Below are 18,587 nucleotides of genomic sequence, written 5' to 3' on the forward strand. Positions count from 1 at the left end.
TTATTTTAGGAAAAGAGATTGCCATAAGATGAATGTTTATGAATAGAAACAGTGTTTTGGATGGAAGGCTGACACTGGAGACAATTTGAATCAGAAACGAATTGAGTGAGGACGCCTAGGCCCCTGCAGCTGACAGGAGGGTGGGGAGCACCTGAAAAATCTGTCAGAACTTTCTGGAATAATCTGTGCTGCAGCTCCAGCCATCTCGAACGCAAGATCGGAAACAGGACCGAGGCAGAATGCAATATGCTTACATAGATTGCTTCCTTCAAGAAACAAACTATTTGTGATAAAAACATATCCTCCAACATTTCTCCAATGAAAATAGGTACACCCTATTCCATAATAATAATAATAATAATAATAATAATAATAATAATAATACCATGCCCATCTGATTGGGTTGCCCCAGCCACTCTGGGCAACTTCCATCATATAAAAACATAACAAAACATTAAACATTAAAAACAGGGGTCAGCAAACTTTTTCAGCAGGGGGCTGGTCCACTGTCCCTCAGACCTTGTGGGGGACCAGACTATATTTTGAAAGGAAAAAAATGAACAAATTCCTATGCTCCACAAATAACCCAGAGGTGCATTTTAAATAAAAAGGCACATTCTCCTCATGTAAAAACACGCTGATTCCCGGACCATCCGCGGACCAGATTTAGAAGGCGATTGGGCCGGATCCTGCCCCCGGGCCTTAGTTTCCCTACCCATGATTAAAAAGCTTCTCTATACAGGGCTGCCTTCACATGCCTTCTAAAGGTTGTATAGTTACTTATCTCCTTGGCTCAGGGCTCACATAACTCTGTACCCTCCAACATTTCTCCGATGAAAACAGGGACGTCCCTAGGAAAAGTGGGATATTCTGGGATCAAATCAGAAACCGGGACAGCTTCTGTAAATCCAGGACTGTCCCTGGAAAATAGGAACACTGGCGAGGGTCTGTAAAAAGGTTTCTCAGCTTGGTGATAAAGACCCATTTAAGGCGGGTGCAATGGTAGCAAAACATAAGTTTGAGATTTCCCCCTCCTCCTATGTAATCTTGACAGCCTGGAATATGCACACTGCGGAATTAAATGGTGAGAATGCTGAGGTGGCTACGGAAGAGTGGATAGTATCATTTCAGACTATGGGGCAACCATTTTGAACAGGGACAGACAGCTACAACTTGACAATATATATATATATTTGCTTTCGTAGATTTTCACGGGTACAGGAATGCAGGTTTTGGTGTCCTCGGGTGCAGGTTTTGGTGTCCTCGGGTGTCTTCCCGTGTAAAAGTTGGGGTGTCTAGGCGACGTTTCGACGAGGTCTCACTCGTCATCTTCAGGCTGGTGCTTTCGGCTTCTTGTTACTGGAACAGAGCAGGATCTCAGTGTTTGAGTTCCTATAAATACTGTAGAGGGGGTGTGGTGTACAGTATTTATAGGAACTCAAACACTGAGATCCTGCTCTGTTCCAGTAACAAGAAGCCGAAAGCACCAGCCTGAAGATGACGAGTGAGACCTCGTCGAAACGTCGCCTAGACACCCCAACTTTTACACGGGAAGACACCCGAGGACACCAAAACCTGCATTCCTGTACCCGTGAAAATCTACGAAAGCATATATATATATATATATATATATATATATATATATATATATATATATATTCTGGTGCCACAAAAAAGTAATAATCATGACATACATTGCACTAGAGAGGCAAAAGTGGGGGGAACCAGGCTATCATGCGGCCATTTTGGACAGCATCTGCTCTGTCAGGGCAATGCCAACTTTGACTGCAACGTGAAAAACATTTAGGGATGAATTGAGGTCATGTGAATCAGACTGACAACAAGGGACATTGCGGGGCAGGCTGGTGACTCATTTCCTGTGGGGCAGGAGCAGAGAAACCTGGGCTCCCCCCTTCTCCTTTGACAAGCCCTCAGTTGATCTCGAGTAGAGGCTTCAAATGAAAGCAGTTCACGGAAATTTTCAAGGCAATTTAGCTTCTGACTCCTCTCCTCTAAGGAGAAGCGAGTACAACAGTCAGCCAGCTGTTTTGACACGGATACAATCTCAATTAAGAAAAATACTCCTGGCAAGTCTAGAGCTTCCATGAAAAATATCTGAGAATTTAAGGGACTGCCTTAAATTCCCTGCCCAGAAACTCTGCTCCTCAGATGGGGCATATACAAGAGTCATCGTGTACACCAGAGGACGGCTGAATATTAGCATTAAATTGGCCTTTTTGTGTTGCAGTTCCAGCCCTCTTGAATTAGTTACCAGCTGAAATTAGGCAGGAATTTAGCATCCTAATATTTAGGCAGCTTCTTTGAGAAGGTTCCCCCCCCCCCCGGTATGTAGCCCAATCATCTTACAGAGTATTAATTGTACCATTGCAGCAACAAATTGATTGCTTTTAGTATACTGAGTCAGTAATCTGTTGTATCTCATTTTATTAGCTTTGGGCTGCAAAGCTGTTTACAATCCTGCAAACAGACGCTCATTTTAGACCTCCCTGTGAGTGGGCAGAAGTGAACAAGCCAGGATGCCAGAATTGGCCTAAGGAAGAGGACTTGAAGCAAATATGCACACAGTGCCAGATTTACTTATAAGCTAAACCAGCTATAGCTTAGGGGCTCACTCTCTTGGGGGCCCCCAAAAAAATGTAAAGAAAAAAAACCCTGGATGTACATTTCCAAAATAGAAGATAAAAAACTAATAAAATAAAACCTACATACAGCAACAGTGTTTTGTGTTGTGTAGGTTCCTATGATGTAAGTAATGGGCCCCGCCTGCTAGCCTGCTCCCCCAAATATCACTGGTTTGCTCTTTTCTATATATAGGGTGCCTATATTCTGCATGGACTTGTTGCATGGCAACATGGGTAAATGGCTTTAGATACCTATTAGGTCCATAAATTACCATACAGCATATATTCAACACACACAAAAACAGCGACAATTTGTTGTTGACAAAGAACAGCTGGACATATAAAGGGCCCCATTACCTTCAGTAGCTTAGGACCTCATCAAACCTAAATCTGGCCCTGTACGCATATCAGGTTACTTACTCATTTTGTACTTCTGGATCCTCGTGGTAAGAATGACACATGGCACTGAACTGGGAAACAAAGAAGTCATAGCGCCTGTGGTATGAAGGAGTATCTTCCTCAATGTTTGCAAATTTAACAAACTAGGGAAATCAGAAGGAAGAGAATACAAGATTGGTTTATGGTCAGAGGTAATACTTGAAAGACATAACAGTCTATTGCCTACTTTCCTGGCTTAAAGAGTACGCCCCTTGTGGTGTTACACTGAAAGACCAAGATCAACTTGGATGTGCACTTAATCAGAGGCAGCTACCAAACTTGTTTTTCTTAACTTTGCTACAGGCACAGGGCAGCCAGATCTGTGTGAACTTTGTCTTACCAGCCCCCTAAAATCTTGAAGTTCAGATGTGAAAACTTCGCTTTGAAAGTCACCACGTTAAATTCAGCCTTTCCATAAATATCCAGGCAAGGTTCTACTTTCAGGGAGCAAATTATCTCTGCGCACATTCTTAGAAATATCAAGTTTACTTTATTTCCTGTGAATGTACCTTCTGCTGTAGCCAAGGCACGAGGCCAATTTGAAACCTGATTCACCTGAAAAGTTAGGAATTGAAAATAATTTATGATATCTCAGAATAGCTCTTTCCTCCTTATGACTGTAGAATCTTTTGTGTTGCTATGGAGAAGGCTTGCACAGATTTTAGAACTACATCATATCACCTGAGGAGAATGAAACTCAAAATACATCCATTTTCAACATTTGCTAGAGTTAGGGAGGTACTATGATGTGTTTAATGGACGTATTATATCCAACATATTTGAGGGACAGACATTTCTTCAATGTTCTTCAATGAACAAAAGTTCACCTGAAATAGGGATTGGCAAATTTGGCTTCTCTCAGGTACTCATTTTTTTCAGCCTAAAGTTCAGTTCTCATGGAAATTCACCAGCCTTTCAGTGCTAATTTCTCAGAAAAAAGGCAGCCAAAATTATTAAGGAGATAGAGCAACTCCCCTGTAAGATAAGGCTGCAGCACTAAGGACTTTTTAAAGTTTAGAGAAAACAAGAGCAAGAGGTGACATGACAGCGATGTATAAAATTATGTAGGGCATAATTAGAGAGAGAAAAAGTTCTTCTCCCTCTCTCAAAACACTAGATTGTGTGGCCATCCAATAAAGATGAATGTTGGAGGATTAAAGACAGATAAAAGAAATTATTTGTTCATAGTTAAACTGTGGAACTCCCTCCCACAAGACCTAGGGAAAGCCACCAACTCGGATGGCTTTAAAAGATGATTGGGCAAATTCATGGAGTTATGATGGCTATGCTCTGCTTCCACAAATTTCCCACAGGGATCTGGGGGGCCAGTGTGAGAACAGGATGCTGGAATAGATGGGCCACTGGCTTGTCTTATATTCTCCTAATGTACACATATTTGTGTGAAATGTTGCCTGATATACAAAGTAATTTCCTTTAATGCGTATGTTATCTTCAGCAATATATTCATTTATATGCACACTTTATAATAATAATTTATTATTTGTACCCCGCCCATCTGGCTGGGTTTCCCAGCCACTCGGGGCAGCTTCCAACAAAGATTAAAAATACATCAAAATGTCACACATTAAAAACTTCCCTGAACAGGGCTGCCTTCAGATGTCTTCTAAAATTCAGATAGATGGGAGGACGTTCCACAGGGCGGGCACCACCACGGAAAAGGCACTCTGCCTGGTTCCCTGTAGCTTTGCTTCTCGCAGTGAGGGAACCGCCAGAAGGCCCTCGGCACTGGACCTCAGTGTCTGGGCAGAACAATGTGAGTGGAGACGCTCCTTCAGATATACTGGGCCGAGGCCATTTAGGGCTTTAAAGGCCAGCACCAACACTTTGAATTGTGCTCAGAAACGTACTTTACCCGTATATATGTATTTTTGTACACATAACTTAAGTGCTGCAAAATTCAGAGAAGTGCAAATTTCAGAGAAGGGCTGGGTTTCAGTTTGTGTACTGTTTTGAAATTAGGTAAGTTCACTTTTAAATGTGAACTCCATTGGAGTTCTCCATCGTCCTTAGTCATCTCTGCCTGCCTGCTAGGGGATATCAAAACTGTAAGGATGCTTCCCCCTTTCGTTACAGCCATCAAAAGAGGAACTGAAAGTGTTTACGCTGCTCCTTTAGTCCCTGCTCAGGTGAACTTTGGTTTACTCACTGAATTGGTCCCCAGAACTTGCAGCTTTGGCTCTCCAGACTCCAGCAGCTTAGCTACCATATGAAGGAAGCTCTCGACAAATGGTTTGATGCTCTGCGAGCGGCAGGCCATCAGAAGCTGGTCCAGGGCTTCCATGGCGATTAAAACGTATCTGAGAGAACAGGCAAGCAAAGATCCACAGGTGTCAGGCAGCAAATACACTCAGGAAACCAAATAAGCTATATTTGTCTGTTCCTATGCATATTTATTTGAAAGGAAGCCCTGCTGCATTCCATGGAGCCTCCTTCCACGCTAGGCTTAGTTACATTCCTAGCACCCTCGTTCTTGATGGCTGCTGTATCTGTGTTTTAAGCTCCAGAGAAAGAGGGAGGAGGAAACCTGGTTTGGAATAGCTTATAAAGCAGTATTTCAAACCTTTTTGCCCCCCTCCTAAGAGAGGCTGGGTCTTTCAACAAAGCCAGCCTTCCAGTCCAATTGTATGCCATTCCACCAGGCCCAATCTGTTGGCTCTGCTGGGAGCCATGCTGCCTTTGGCTCTTACTCTCCTGCAACAGTTTCTATTTAACCGGTTCATCGGAATAACTTTGTAACTTTAAGATATATAGGAGGTAAAGGGGACCCCTGACCATTAGGTCCAGTCGCGGACGACTCTGGGGTTGTGGCGCTCATCTTGCTTTATTGGCCGAGAGAGCTGGCATACAGCTTCCGGGTCATGTGGCCAGCATGACTAAGCCGCTTCTGGTGAACCAGAGCAGTGCACGGAAACGCTGTTTACCTCCCCGCCGGAGCGGCACCTATTTATCTAGTTGCACTTTGATAAGCTTTCGAACTGCTAGGTTGGTTGGCAGGAGCAGGGACCGAGCAACGGGAGCTCACCCCGTCGTGGGGATTCGAACCGCCAACCTTCTGATTCCTAGGCTTGAGAGTCCTAGGCTCTGTGGTTTAACCCACAGCACCAGCCTTCTTTTTAGAATTCTTTTCAATGGATGTACACAGGATACTACACTGTGTAGGGCTACACCCACATTTTGAAAAATCCTTTGACCTGGACCAGAGCTGTTTGTGGAACGAGGAGAGGCTGGCAAAGCCTCTGTTGGGCTTCGGCCTTGGAAGAAAGAGGAACCCTCTGCCACTCCCAGCTCCACAAATAGCTTTATCCTGGGCAAGGCTAGAAGACGGAATCAGATCCATAAGAAGCAGGACGGGTCCAGACCTATCACAAACAAGGTGGGATGTCACCTAACTCAACTTCAACTCACTTCAGGAGTAATATGTTCTTGAGGTCACTTATAGAAAACACTGTCCTTTCCACAGCAACAACTGATAATGGCTCGCAGTTACATCTGAGTGTGAATGCAATCATTCAAGCTTGGGAGCACATTGCTGAATAGTTATAAAGATGGTGAATGGACCACAGGCTAATTTCAAGCCTGGCCTAATGTGAAATGAAACCATCTCATTTTCTCTCTGACCGCATCCATGCTTTGAACGCTGCCCAGTTCAGATTCTTAGATGCGTGATCGCTGTGTCAAGTGGATCGTAGTGAGTGTTGCCATGCTGAAACGACAGCTGGACACCCAATGTGTAGGTTTGGCGTAAGACAAAGGAAAATGAAAACTTCTAGCCTTACAAAGCTTTTGTTCCTCCGAGGACAGGCTTCTGATATCAGGTTAAAGGTAAAGGTAAAGGGGCCCCTGACCATTAGGTCCAGTCGTGACCGACTCTAGGGTTGCGGCACTCATCTCGCTTTATTGGCCGAGGGAGCCGCCGTACATCTTCCGGGTCATGTGGCCAGCATGACTAAGCTGCTTCTGGTGAACCAGAGCAGTGCACGGAAATGCCGTTTACCTTCCCGCCGGACCGGTACCTATTTATCTACTTGCACTTTGATGTGCTTTCGAACTGCTAGGTTGGCAAGAGCAGGGACCAAGGAACGGGAGCTCACTCCGTCGCGGGGATTCGAACCGCCAACCTTCTTATCAGCAAGTCCTAGGCTCTGTGGTTTAACCCACAGCGCCACCCGTGTCCCTTGATAACAGCTAGTTCCTGCAAAAAGTTCCCACTGGTTTTAACTGCTGCTCAACCTGAGTCACAGACACCCTCTCCACCATCTAACATCCGTGGTTCTAGCCCAGATTATGGGGGGAAATTGAAAGAATCACTGGTGGGAAGATAACATCAGCATTAACGAGTAAGAAGCTTACCCATAACGGTGTCTGACAACATCCCGGCTCAGTCGCTCTGCTAAGTAAGCACCAATTCGATCGAGCTTCTCAGGTGCAGAAACGGCGTAAAAAGTCAGCTTCTCCATATCAGCTTTGACAAGCCCATCCTAATCATAAGAAGAATCACCAGTCAATGTTTTTCTTTTTTCCTCAGTGACAGAAATCACTTATGATTTGCACTTTGGATACTATGGCCAGATATTGACGTGGTGAAGATAGTGTCCTGAGGAATGGACCAAAGGCATATAAGGCCACCTCCTTGTTGAAGCTAAGCAGGTCCAGGTCTGGTGAGTGTTTGGATGGGTGGTCTGGGAATAATGTACAGTGGTAGCTCGGAAGTCGAACCAGATCCGTTCCGGAAGTCCATTCGACTTCTAAAACGTTTGGAAACCAAGGCGCGGCTTCCGATTGGCTGCAGGACGTTCGGGTTCCAAAGAACGTTTGCAAACAGGAACACTCACTTCCAGGTTTATGGGGTTCGGGAGCCAAAATGTTTGACTCACAAGGCATTTGGGATCCAAGTTATGACTGTACATGCCATCTTAGGTCGCATGATGGAAGAAAGTAAGGATATGAATATCATAAAATAAATGAGTCAATAATGTAGACCAGTGTTTCCAAAACTTGGATCTCTGGCTGTTTTTAGACTACAATTCCCATCATCCGTGACCACTGGTTCTGCTAGCTAGGGATGATGGGAGTTGTAGTCCAAAAAAAGGCTGGAGACCCAAGTTTGGGAAGCACTAGTGTAGACACTGGCCACTGAAGGCCTGTTTTCTAGAACATTATAGGAAGGGGAGAGAAGCAGGAATTCTGGGTGCTAAATTTTGGCTCTCACCCCTCCACCAAACATCTACTAGAGGACCAGTTGTGGCAACATGGCCAGAGTGTCAGGACTGAGTAGAGCGAGTTTCAGATTGCACATCTCAACCCCACTGGCTGACCTTGAGCCAGTTACCACCTTTCCACTTATGCTACCTCACAGGGTTGTTTTGAGGAAAAGCTGGGGATGGGAAGGACAAGAGAGCACCATCTTGAGCTACTTGGATATAAATAAATAGTGCTTCTTTTCTTTTTGCAAATTATGTTTGGCAGAGCATTTCAAATTCTTTCACAGAGAATTAAGAATTCAAGTCAAAGTACTTATTTAAAAAAATAACAACAATAATCTTGAAATTATTCCCACAGGGCAAAATTAAATTGTGGAGAGGCAAGGTATGCAAATTATCAGCACACTTCACTTAATTTTTAAAAAATGAATGAGTTATTAGCAAGACAAGGAAAAAAATAATTAGAATTACAATATCCCACAGGACTAAACCTAAATGTACTGGAATGTTGCTGATCCATTAGCTGGAGGCAATATTTAAATTCAGAGGGATAATAGCTTGAAGCGTTGGACACCTGAATGGCTGCATCTTATTTGGAACTGGTTCCAACAGCTCAGTGGTAGAGCATCTGCCTTTTGCATGCAGAAGGTCCCTGGTTCACTCCCCAATATCTCCAGGTAGGACTAGGAGAGGCGACACGTTTGAAATCCTGGAGGGTGCCCTGGTGAGGGTAGCCGTTGGGTTTCAAACCCTCAGCGAGTTAGGGATTTCCCCTGCATGCGAAGACAGGCTCCAGTGGACTGAGAAGATCAAGGGTGGGTCATATGGTCAAGGAGGTGGTTTCTACATGTGCTGTAGAGTGAGGTGAAGGGCAGATGGGGCTGGTCAACCTGGGAAGGTGGCCCATCTAAGAGAAAGAAAACTCTGGTCCTCTGCTGTTTGGTGGGGCATCTTTGGGAGAAGAAAAGACTAAGGAGCAAACCCTACACAGATCTGGTGTGGAGTCCCTGAGAGGGTTGGATGAAGTCTGGTATGCCTTCTTCTGGTATCTCCTGCAGCCAAGCTGGTGCCAAAGGTATTGCTCTGCTTTCCTTTGCACGTCAACAAGGCCGAGGGGTGTGTGTGGAGGTGACGCTCCACTTGTGCTGAGGCAAACCTCACACCAGGCATGCAACAGTGTGCCAAGGAGCATTGCGCCCACACTCCCCGATCTTTTGCCTTCTTGGCTAGAAGACAGGGCTTTTCCCCTGACCGTTTGCCCTCTCATAGATTTGGTTGCTAGACATAAGGCTTGGCTGGAGCATGACCAGGGATGCAAAAGTAATCAAGTATCGGGGGACATTTTAGGGAAACACCTCCTAACATGTGTATCTGCCAATGCTGGAAATGTGCTTAGATGGAAATACGTTATGTTCAGAGTGGTTTCACTTGTTGTTGTTTAGTCGTTTAGTCGTTTAGTTGTGTCTGACTCTTCGTGACCCCATGGACCAGAGCACGCCAGGCACTCCTGTCTTCCACTGCCTCCCGCAGTTTGGTCAAACTCAAGCTGGTAGCTTCGAGAACACTGTCCAACCAACTCATCCTCTGTCGTCCCCTTCTCCTTGTGCGCCCTCCATCTTTCCCAACATCAGGCTCTTTTCCAGGGAGTCTTCTCTTCTCATGAGGTGGCCAAAGTCTTGGAGCCTCAGCTTCAGGATCTTTCCTTCCAGTGAGCACTCAGGGCTGATTTCCTTAAGAATGGATAAGTTTGATCTTCTTGCAGTCCCATGGACTCTTCATGGATCACTGCCTTGCCGTGGCGAAGGGGCTTGAATAACTCAGAGAAGCTATGAGCTATGCTGTGCAGGGCCACCGAAGATGGACAGGTCATAGTGGAGAGTTTTGACCAAACATGATCTACCTAGAGCAGGAACCGGCAAGCCACTCCAGTATCCCTGCCAAGAAAACTCCATGGACAAAGACAACAGGCATATAAAAGTGGTTTCACTACTGTTTCCAAGTATTGATTTCTGCTAATAAAAGGAGCCTCTGCAGAGCTAGCCGGCAGCTTGTTTTGGAGCTTGCTTGCTACCTGGCTCCTGCACAGCTCACTTGCATCCAACCTCCTGTCGCCCTCGTTTTTCCTACAGGGGTCTTGTCATCTGATCAACACAAGACCTCCATACAGCCCTGGAGAAGTCACTTTGGTACTCCTAACACAGCAAAATTAATGTGGGAGGCAGCAGTTACGAGTTACCGGTTTCTGCTGCCACAGCAGGCGCTGTGACTCTCTAGTGGTTTGACTTCATTCCCGGAGTTGTGCTCCATGGTCTCTAGAGACAGATGGAAACCAATAGCCTGAAGTTCCCCAGAACTGAACTTGGAACCTTTCACATGCAAGGTGTGATCACATAAGAGCATAAGAAGAGTCTGCTGGATCAGGCCCATCTAGTCCAGCATCCTGTTCTCATGGTAGCCAACCAGACACTTGTCTGGAAACCGACAAGCAGGTCCTGAGCACAGGAACAAATCGAGCCACGTGGCTTGACGTTTCCTTTACTTACTTTTGGGTCTTCAGGGAAGATGTTATCCACCAGGCGTTTGTAGCGAGGGCGCAAAGCAGCACAGCAGCAGCAAACTCCTGGAAAAACATGGCCGAGGCAGACAGGTGAGCAATGAGGAGGAATGCAGTTGTAAGAACCAGAATGTAGCAATAAGGATTTTGAACAGTTATGAAATACTGCCTCCTCCAAAATAATAATTTGAAAAATTGCTCAGCGATACAATAAATGAAATTTATTTAGGGCTGCTGCCTTTTTTCTTGGTGCTACTCCTGAACCTAGCAGTTCAAAAGCACGTCAAAGTTCAAGTGGTGCAAAGTGCAAAATAGGTACTGCTCCAGCGGGAAGGTAAATGGCATTTCCGTGTGCTGCTCTGGTTTGCCAGAAGTGGCTTAGTCATGCTGGCCACGTGACCCCGAAGCTGTACACTGGCTCCCTCGGCCAGTAAAGAGAGATGAGTGCCGCTACCCCAGAGTTGTCCGCGACTGGACCTAACGGTCAGGGGTCCCTTTACCTTTTACTCCTGAGGAGTAATGGATGACTGTCATTTTATCTCATTTTTCCATTATTAAGTTCAATTCTTCCCATGACCGCATCAGTTTGCAATGTATTTACTTTTAAGAGGAGGCCGTCATGAAAATTCAGTAGCATTTATACATGTATGGATGTTTGCACGCACTTTTGCAAAGCAATTTTCCCTAGCATAATGCTTCTATGTCATTTTCACTAATGTGTGCATTTTTAATGCACCACTTTACCGCAACATATGATTTTTTTGTACAAATTACTTGAAATGTGTTGAAAAATTCAGAGAAATGCATATTATGAACAACGGCTGCATTTCAGCTGGTGCGTTGTTTCAGAAAATGCAGATTAGTTAGCTGTGTCTTTCAGTGAAAACTGAATTCAGTATATACCATCCACATCCTTATTCCTTATCTCCACCCACTCACATGATTGGATCACTTAAATGCTCCCCCAATCACTGATAAGCATCCCACTGACATGTCTGAAGAGCACCTGATCCTGGACATCTGGCCGATGCCTCCCCCAACCTGCAATCTGTGCTTTTCATTTTAAAGTAGAAGCCAGACTTAGATTATGCTGATAATGAAAAGAATTCACACTAAGAGACGAAATGATCATCTCTGGCAGTTAATGAAACAACGAAATTTCATAAGCTATACACGAGGGAACTATGAAAGAGTGCCAGAGCTCTGAGCAAGGTTACATCAAGTTTACTGGCTCAAGCAGTAGAATATTACAGGGCCGTTGCAATGTTCGTCCACTAGAAATATCTTGTCATGCCCCAGAGCTGAAGCATAGCAATCACTACCATATATGTCTGAATCTTTCCATGCAAAAACTCGTTCTGCTTCATTAACTTGTAAAAATGCATAGATTTAGCAGATGGAATGCTTTCTTCTTAACTACTGTAGTGTTTTTTTGGTTTTCGTTATTTTTTTTTAAAAATCACCTATTTTTATCGTTTTGGTAATTAGCACCTCATTTCCCTATGACCAAATGACTCACTGAACTGGAAGTGTTTTGTATATTTAGAAAGAAAATTCAAGCTTTTGCTTTGGAGTGTGAAGACTCCTGGGTTTTTTTTGTTTTTTTTTTTGAAAGAAAAAAAGAGAGAGAAATCTAAAGCAAGGAAGGTAAGACAACAGTTTTAAATGAGATCGTAGTTAGCGATCTGAGAGGCTGAAGTCTAATTTCTTTACTTGCAAAAAAGGTTGCATTTCACTTTTTCACACATAGTTGGCACAGGTCAGTGTAGGAGAGGTTTCAAGCAGCGCTTCTTAAATAATAATTAAAGAATGCTGCAGCGGTCTCTTGCCCCCCCCCTCCAAAGTCACAGCACACACATGGAACGGGGTCAAATAAAGGACACAGAAATGAAATCTCTGTCATCTTACTGCCTTCAAGCAAGCAAGAAATTTTGACTAAGAATATTTTGACAGACATTTCAATTCTGTTCTCCTGAAAGAAAAAGGAGATGACACAACAGGAACACAGGTCTAGCATTTCAGTCATTATATAATTATTATTAATCATACTCCAGCGGCATTGCTTATAACGTGTCAAACATCGTTGGGAGTTTTACCCAACCGAACGGCAGCTCTGCTCGAGAAAGATGTATTTAACAGGCATTCAAGCTCACCTCTGTAGGTTAATGGAATGAGAGTGCAGGTCACATCTACAAATGTCAAATTTGGTGTAATACGTCCATTATCTCTCTAGTTGTTCTGCTTCCCTTTTCTTTAAATGTTCTCTCCCACTTGTACAAATGGAGGCAACATCCACAGAAGCAAGCTGTGCATCTCTGTGCTGAACTTTGCCAGGGGCTAAAGGAGGAATGCTCCAAAAGGCCCATGTTTACACCCACTTCTATCTGTCTCACAGCTTTGAACAGTATTCCATAAACCTAATAAACCCGCAGTGGAATATGCCACCAAAAGGGACGAAAGCAAGAAACACTTTGATTTACCACTGTAAAGGTAAAGGTAAAGGGACCCCTGACCATTAGGTCCAGTCACGGACAACTCTGGGGTTGCCGCAATCATCTCGCTTTATTGGCCGAGGGAGCCTGCATACAGCTTCCGGGTCATGTGGCCAGCATGACTAAGCCGCTTCTGGCGAACCACAGCAGCGCACGGAAACGCCGTTTACCTTCCTGCTGGAGCGGTACCTATTTATCTACTTGCACTTTGACGTGCTTTCAAACTGCTAGGTTGGCAGGAGCAGGGACCGAGCAACGGGAGCTCACCCTGTCGTGGGGATTCGAACCACCGACCTTCTGATCGGCAAGCCCAAGGCTCAGTGGTTTAACCCACAGTGCCACCCGTGTCCCTTACCACTGTAGAAGAAGACTTTGATAGAAGCGCTTGCACTGCGCTGACTGCCCCACTGCATTGCCCCCTCCCTCCTGGTATGCAACAACGACCCCCCCCTTCAGGGAACATGCCTCTACCCCACCCAGTAAACCACTTCTGGTTGATACCTGGAAGACATTGAGGCACGAGGGCAGAAGGAATGAGATGGACTACTGCAATGCGCTCTATGTGGGGCTACCTTTGAAGGTGACCCAGAAACTACAACTAATCCAGAATGCGGCAGCTAGACTGGTAATTGGGAGCGGCCACCGAGACCACATAACACCAGTCCTGAAAGACCTACATTGGTTCCCAGTACGTTTCCGAGCACAATTCAAAGTGTTGGTGATGACCTTTAAAGCCCTAAACGGCCTCGGCCCAGGATACCTGAAGGAGCGTCTCCACCCCCATTGTTCTGCCCGGACACTGAGGTCCAGCTCCGAGGACCTTCTGGCGGTTCCCTCACTGTGAGAAGCCAAGTTACAGGGAACCAGGCAGAGGGCCTTCTCAGTAGTGGCACCCGCCCTGTGGAACGCCCTCCCACCAGATGTCAAGGAAAACAACAACTACCAGACTTTTAGAAGACATCTGAAGGCAGCCCTGTTTAGGGAAGCTTTTAATGTTTGATGCTTTACTGTATTTTAATAGTTTGTTAGAAGCCGCCCAGAGTGGCTGGGGAAACCCAGCCAGATGGGCGGAGTATAAAAAATAAATTATTATTATTATTATCACCTCAGACTTCAGTTTATTCTGAATTAGTTTTCTTTGCCCCTCAGATAAGCACAGTGCTGCTAATCCTGAATAATTGCCAGTGAATCCCTTGCTTAAAAGGTTTGAACACCTGCCATCACACCTAACCCTACACTAGGGATAAGGACCCCATGTGTCCCTCCAGATGCTGCTGAACAACAAGACCCATCACAGAATCATAGAGTTGGAAGGGACACCGAGGGTCATCTAGTCCAACCCCCTGCAATGCAGGGATCATCCTTGGCTACTGGTCACATTGGCTCAGGCTGATTAGAGTCAGCATCCAACAATATTTGGAGAGCCACAAGGTCCCCATCCTATGCAATGTTGTTAGACTTAACAGCCATCAGGATTATTGATAGACTTCTTCTACATGGCTGTCTGTGGCTATTTTGTATACTGAATAATGATTACCAGGGTGCCCAAAGAACATTTACATCTTTACAGGATACCTTCTGACCCTGCTTGCTGTTGTGTGAGGTGCTTTCCCCCCTTCTTTCAAGTCAAAAGGCTTAGTTAATAAACATTTGAAGACTGCATGCACTCATCTGGGAATATGTCCTATTATACAAAATGGGACCTTGCATAGGATTGTGCTGTTAACTGTTTATTATGCTGTAATAAACAGTGTAACCTTGAACTCCACATAGGCACCTCTGCACAGCAGAATGCATATACAAAATGGCAGGCTTGTGTGTTTTGATTCAGGGCTTGCCCATGTAGTGACCTTCAAATGTTGCTGTTGGGCTACAGTTCTGGTTCACCCTCAGCTTGTATAGCCTGTGTTCTGAGATCATGGAAGTTGGACTCCAAAAAAAAAACATCTGGAGTGCAGCCTGTTGACTACCCCTGGTTTAAGCAATTTAATCAAGCTTGAGTTTTCATCGTCTGGCCTGCAAATAAACAGCACATTTATAACTTGAGGGTATTCCAATGCACTGGAAAAGTGTAACAGGAAATAACGATGGCCTTTCCCTATATGAAAAAGGGAAAGGAGACAACATAGCTTTTCTTGGTTCCATGTTACATTTTCGCTTCCTTCAAAGGCCTAAAAACTGGTGCCTGTACTGAGATTAAGATAATATGCAAAATTATTCACCGGCAGTCAGTTAATCAGTTAATTGGCAAGAAGCTGGTGCTTACTCAACTAAAAAGCCTTTCATACACTGACAACCTGACAAAATGCAAATATTCATATGCATCAAGCTTATCTATATCATTTCTATAAGCCAGACATGCGCAGAATAAATCGCCCAATGCACTCACCTTTCCGAACCATGACGTGTAGACCAGCTGCAAATGCTACACATGAAGCTTAATTGAAAACCAGCGTGAAACCTGGATGGAAAGCCTTATCTGGGGAAAAATGAATAAAAGAAAGGAGAAGGGTTTCAAGAGAAAGATAGTTCAAGAAAGTCTATTTTGTACCCTGGAATCCACAACTACAGCATTTGTTTTCCATAACTGGAAGTGTCACAAGCATCAAAATGTAAACATCCAGAAACCAAAATATGCAATAAAGCAATCCCATTAAAACAGCACTGCTATTAAAACAGGAGGCTCAAGAGATCCAGGAAATCCCTCATATAAACAAGCAAATTTTCAAAAGCCGTCGAGATGCCAATACTGATGGGGCTGCTCTTATTTCAGGAGGGAATACATTCCATAACACTAGTGCTAGCAGTGAAAAGCACACCTCTGCCTCACCACAGTATATATGCTAGAGAGAGCATTCGTAGTTCCTTTCGCCATCTCAAGAACTTAATATTATGAGCTGGAATGCCACAATGAAAGATCAACATGTTTCGTCATGTGGGTCAATCTGAATTGATCACCAATTTCACACTGTATATAGATAGCAGTATCCTTTGGTCCCAGCCAGATGACATAGGGAAACAATAGCACTCTTGCTCCTCAAAGCATGCACACATCTCCCCAGTGGAGGTGCAAAAGTTTGCATTTAGACATGATACGGAAGCACAGGTCAATTCAACTCCTTGTCCACCCTTCCCCTCTTATTGTCACCAGATACGTGGGGCAGAAAATTCCCCATGGTCAAATTTCCAGTGCTTTATTTTTCCATGGATTTCCCCCTCCCCCGTTTTTATAAGTCCATTAGTAGCAAAGAATAGATGCCAACTGCAAATCCAGCTTGTGAGTTTCAAAGGTTTTAGCTCTGCATACTAAACACAAGGGAAGCAAACATGCTAAATGAGACCACTCTTTTCTAGGGCATCAGAAAATTTCCTGATGCAAACCCAAAAGTTTACAGTGCAAACGACCCCAATATGCATGGAGAAAACCTCCAGGAAATAAACCCGGAAAACTCACAGCACTGATTGCTACATCTGGCACAGCTCTCAGTATAGCAGGAGAGCCACTCAGGTTGCAAGTTTGCTTAATTATATACAGAATTAATGTTTTGCTCACTGCAAGTTCTTCTAAATCAGAGTTGAAAAGCAGGCTCTTTCTTCTCCAAACATTATCATTAACAATCAGCAGCTAACGTTAGTGTCGATGGAAGAGGTGCCAAAGAAAGAGGCCAACAGAAAGTATTCTTAGCTCTTAATACCAATTATGCACAGGTTAAGAAGGTATCAGTTTGACTTTTAGAACTAAAGCTAAATTAGAAGGCCAGACAGTTGAAAAGAGCAACCTTTTCAGAATGTTTAAACACACACACACACACACACACACAGAACTAAAACAACACTGATCAGGCAATCATATTGCCTTAGAAATTGACATGACATTTCCTATTTGTACAGACCAGTTCTCTGTCAACTTGAAAGTGTGTTTCTGTGGCATAGAAGGTTCTGCAGATGCAGCTACGGTGGGGTTTGCCTTAGAGAACTTTTATTCCCTGCCCAAAGTCCAATAACAAAGGGAGAAAACCGAGGGTACGTCCTGAAAAATTAAGCTGCCATCTGTCTAGTGGTGGTGTTAACAGTGGTAACCCAGGGTGGTGAAAATCCTTTTGTACTGATCCTTAGATCTCCTACCCATTTCCTTCTAAACAAAAAACCATTGATTCCCTTTGCTTAGAGGTCAGTCACTCACTATATTAATTTGCAGAGGTCTCAATCCACGCATACCATGTACAAGGCCCATCCTGTAGCTCAGAGTCATTGCATGCAGATTGTATGCAAATTTGTGTAATGGAACTGTCCACTGCAAGTCTTTCAAACAACCATCTTCAAAGCCAAGACCCCGTATTTTTAAAGTAATAATAATAATAATAATAATAATAATAATAATAATAATTTATTATTTATACCCCGCCCATCTGGCTGATTTTCCCAAGCCACTCTGGGTGGCTTCCAACAAAATATTAAAAATACAATAAAACATCAAACATTTAAAACTTCCCTAAATAGGGCTGCCTTCAGATGTCTTCTACAAGTCAGATAGTTGTTTATCTCCTTGACATCTGATGGCCCTCTGCCTGGTTACCTGTAGCTTCACTTCTCGCAGTGAGGAACCACCAGAAGGCCCTCGGCGTTGGACCTGTGTCCAGGCTGAATGATGGGGGTGGAGATGTTCCTTCAGGTATACTGGGCCAAGGCCATTTAGGGCTTTAAATGTCAGCACCAACACTTTGAATTGTACTTGGAAATGTACTGGGAGCCAATGTAGGTCCAGACCATTTCAATATAGGACCATCAGTGTCTGCGGACAGCACTGGCTCCCGGCCTATAGAGTGAGATGAGCACACAACCCTAGAGTCTGGCAAGACTGGCCCGTACGGGCAGGGGTACCTTTACCTTTACCTTTAAAAAGCACTCATCTCTGTAATCTCTGGGTTTAGAAAACAAAACATACACATGAAAGCTACAGAACAATCCAGGATTTCTGCCAGTCCATAATGGCCAAGAGTGGGTTAGGGCCGTCTCCAGACACTACTTAAAAACTGCTCAGTGGGCTTCAACAGGTGATGGAGCAATTCCTACAAGTGATGGGAACTCTCCAAGGTGCTGACCACAAGCTGCTACATGATAGACTTCCAATGCCCTTATAAAGTGTGTGTGTGTGTGTGTGTGTGTGTGATATATTGGGTTGTTCTTGTGTTTATTATGAATTTTGTGTTTTAATGTTGTGATTTTATGTTGACAACCA

The 18,587-nt window shown here is 44.3% G+C and overlaps 1 protein-coding gene across 4 annotated transcripts in view; it reads right to left on the reverse strand.

Annotated features, from left to right (window-relative positions):
- The window catches only part of EFR3A (EFR3 homolog A), an 89,707-nt gene that overhangs the window by 57,891 nt on the left and 13,229 nt on the right, over positions 1–18,587 (reverse strand). For all 4 annotated transcript variants that reach the window (XM_081874148.1, XM_081874149.1, XM_081874146.1 and 1 more), the window contains exons 2-6: positions 15,738–15,827; positions 10,846–10,922; positions 7,452–7,579; positions 5,248–5,398; positions 3,063–3,184 (exon numbers count right to left, since the gene is read on the reverse strand). In XM_081874148.1, coding sequence (XP_081730274.1) covers positions 3,063–3,184; positions 5,248–5,398; positions 7,452–7,579; positions 10,846–10,922; positions 15,738–15,750 — 491 coding nt within the window. In that variant the 5' untranslated portion in view covers positions 15,751–15,827. The remainder of the gene's footprint in view (positions 1–3,062; positions 3,185–5,247; positions 5,399–7,451; positions 7,580–10,845; positions 10,923–15,737; positions 15,828–18,587) is intronic.

The sequence above is a fragment of the Podarcis erhardii genome, assembly GCF_964252035.2.
Source record: "Podarcis erhardii genome assembly, chromosome: 8".
Taxonomy (NCBI): Eukaryota; Metazoa; Chordata; class Lepidosauria; order Squamata; family Lacertidae; genus Podarcis; species Podarcis erhardii.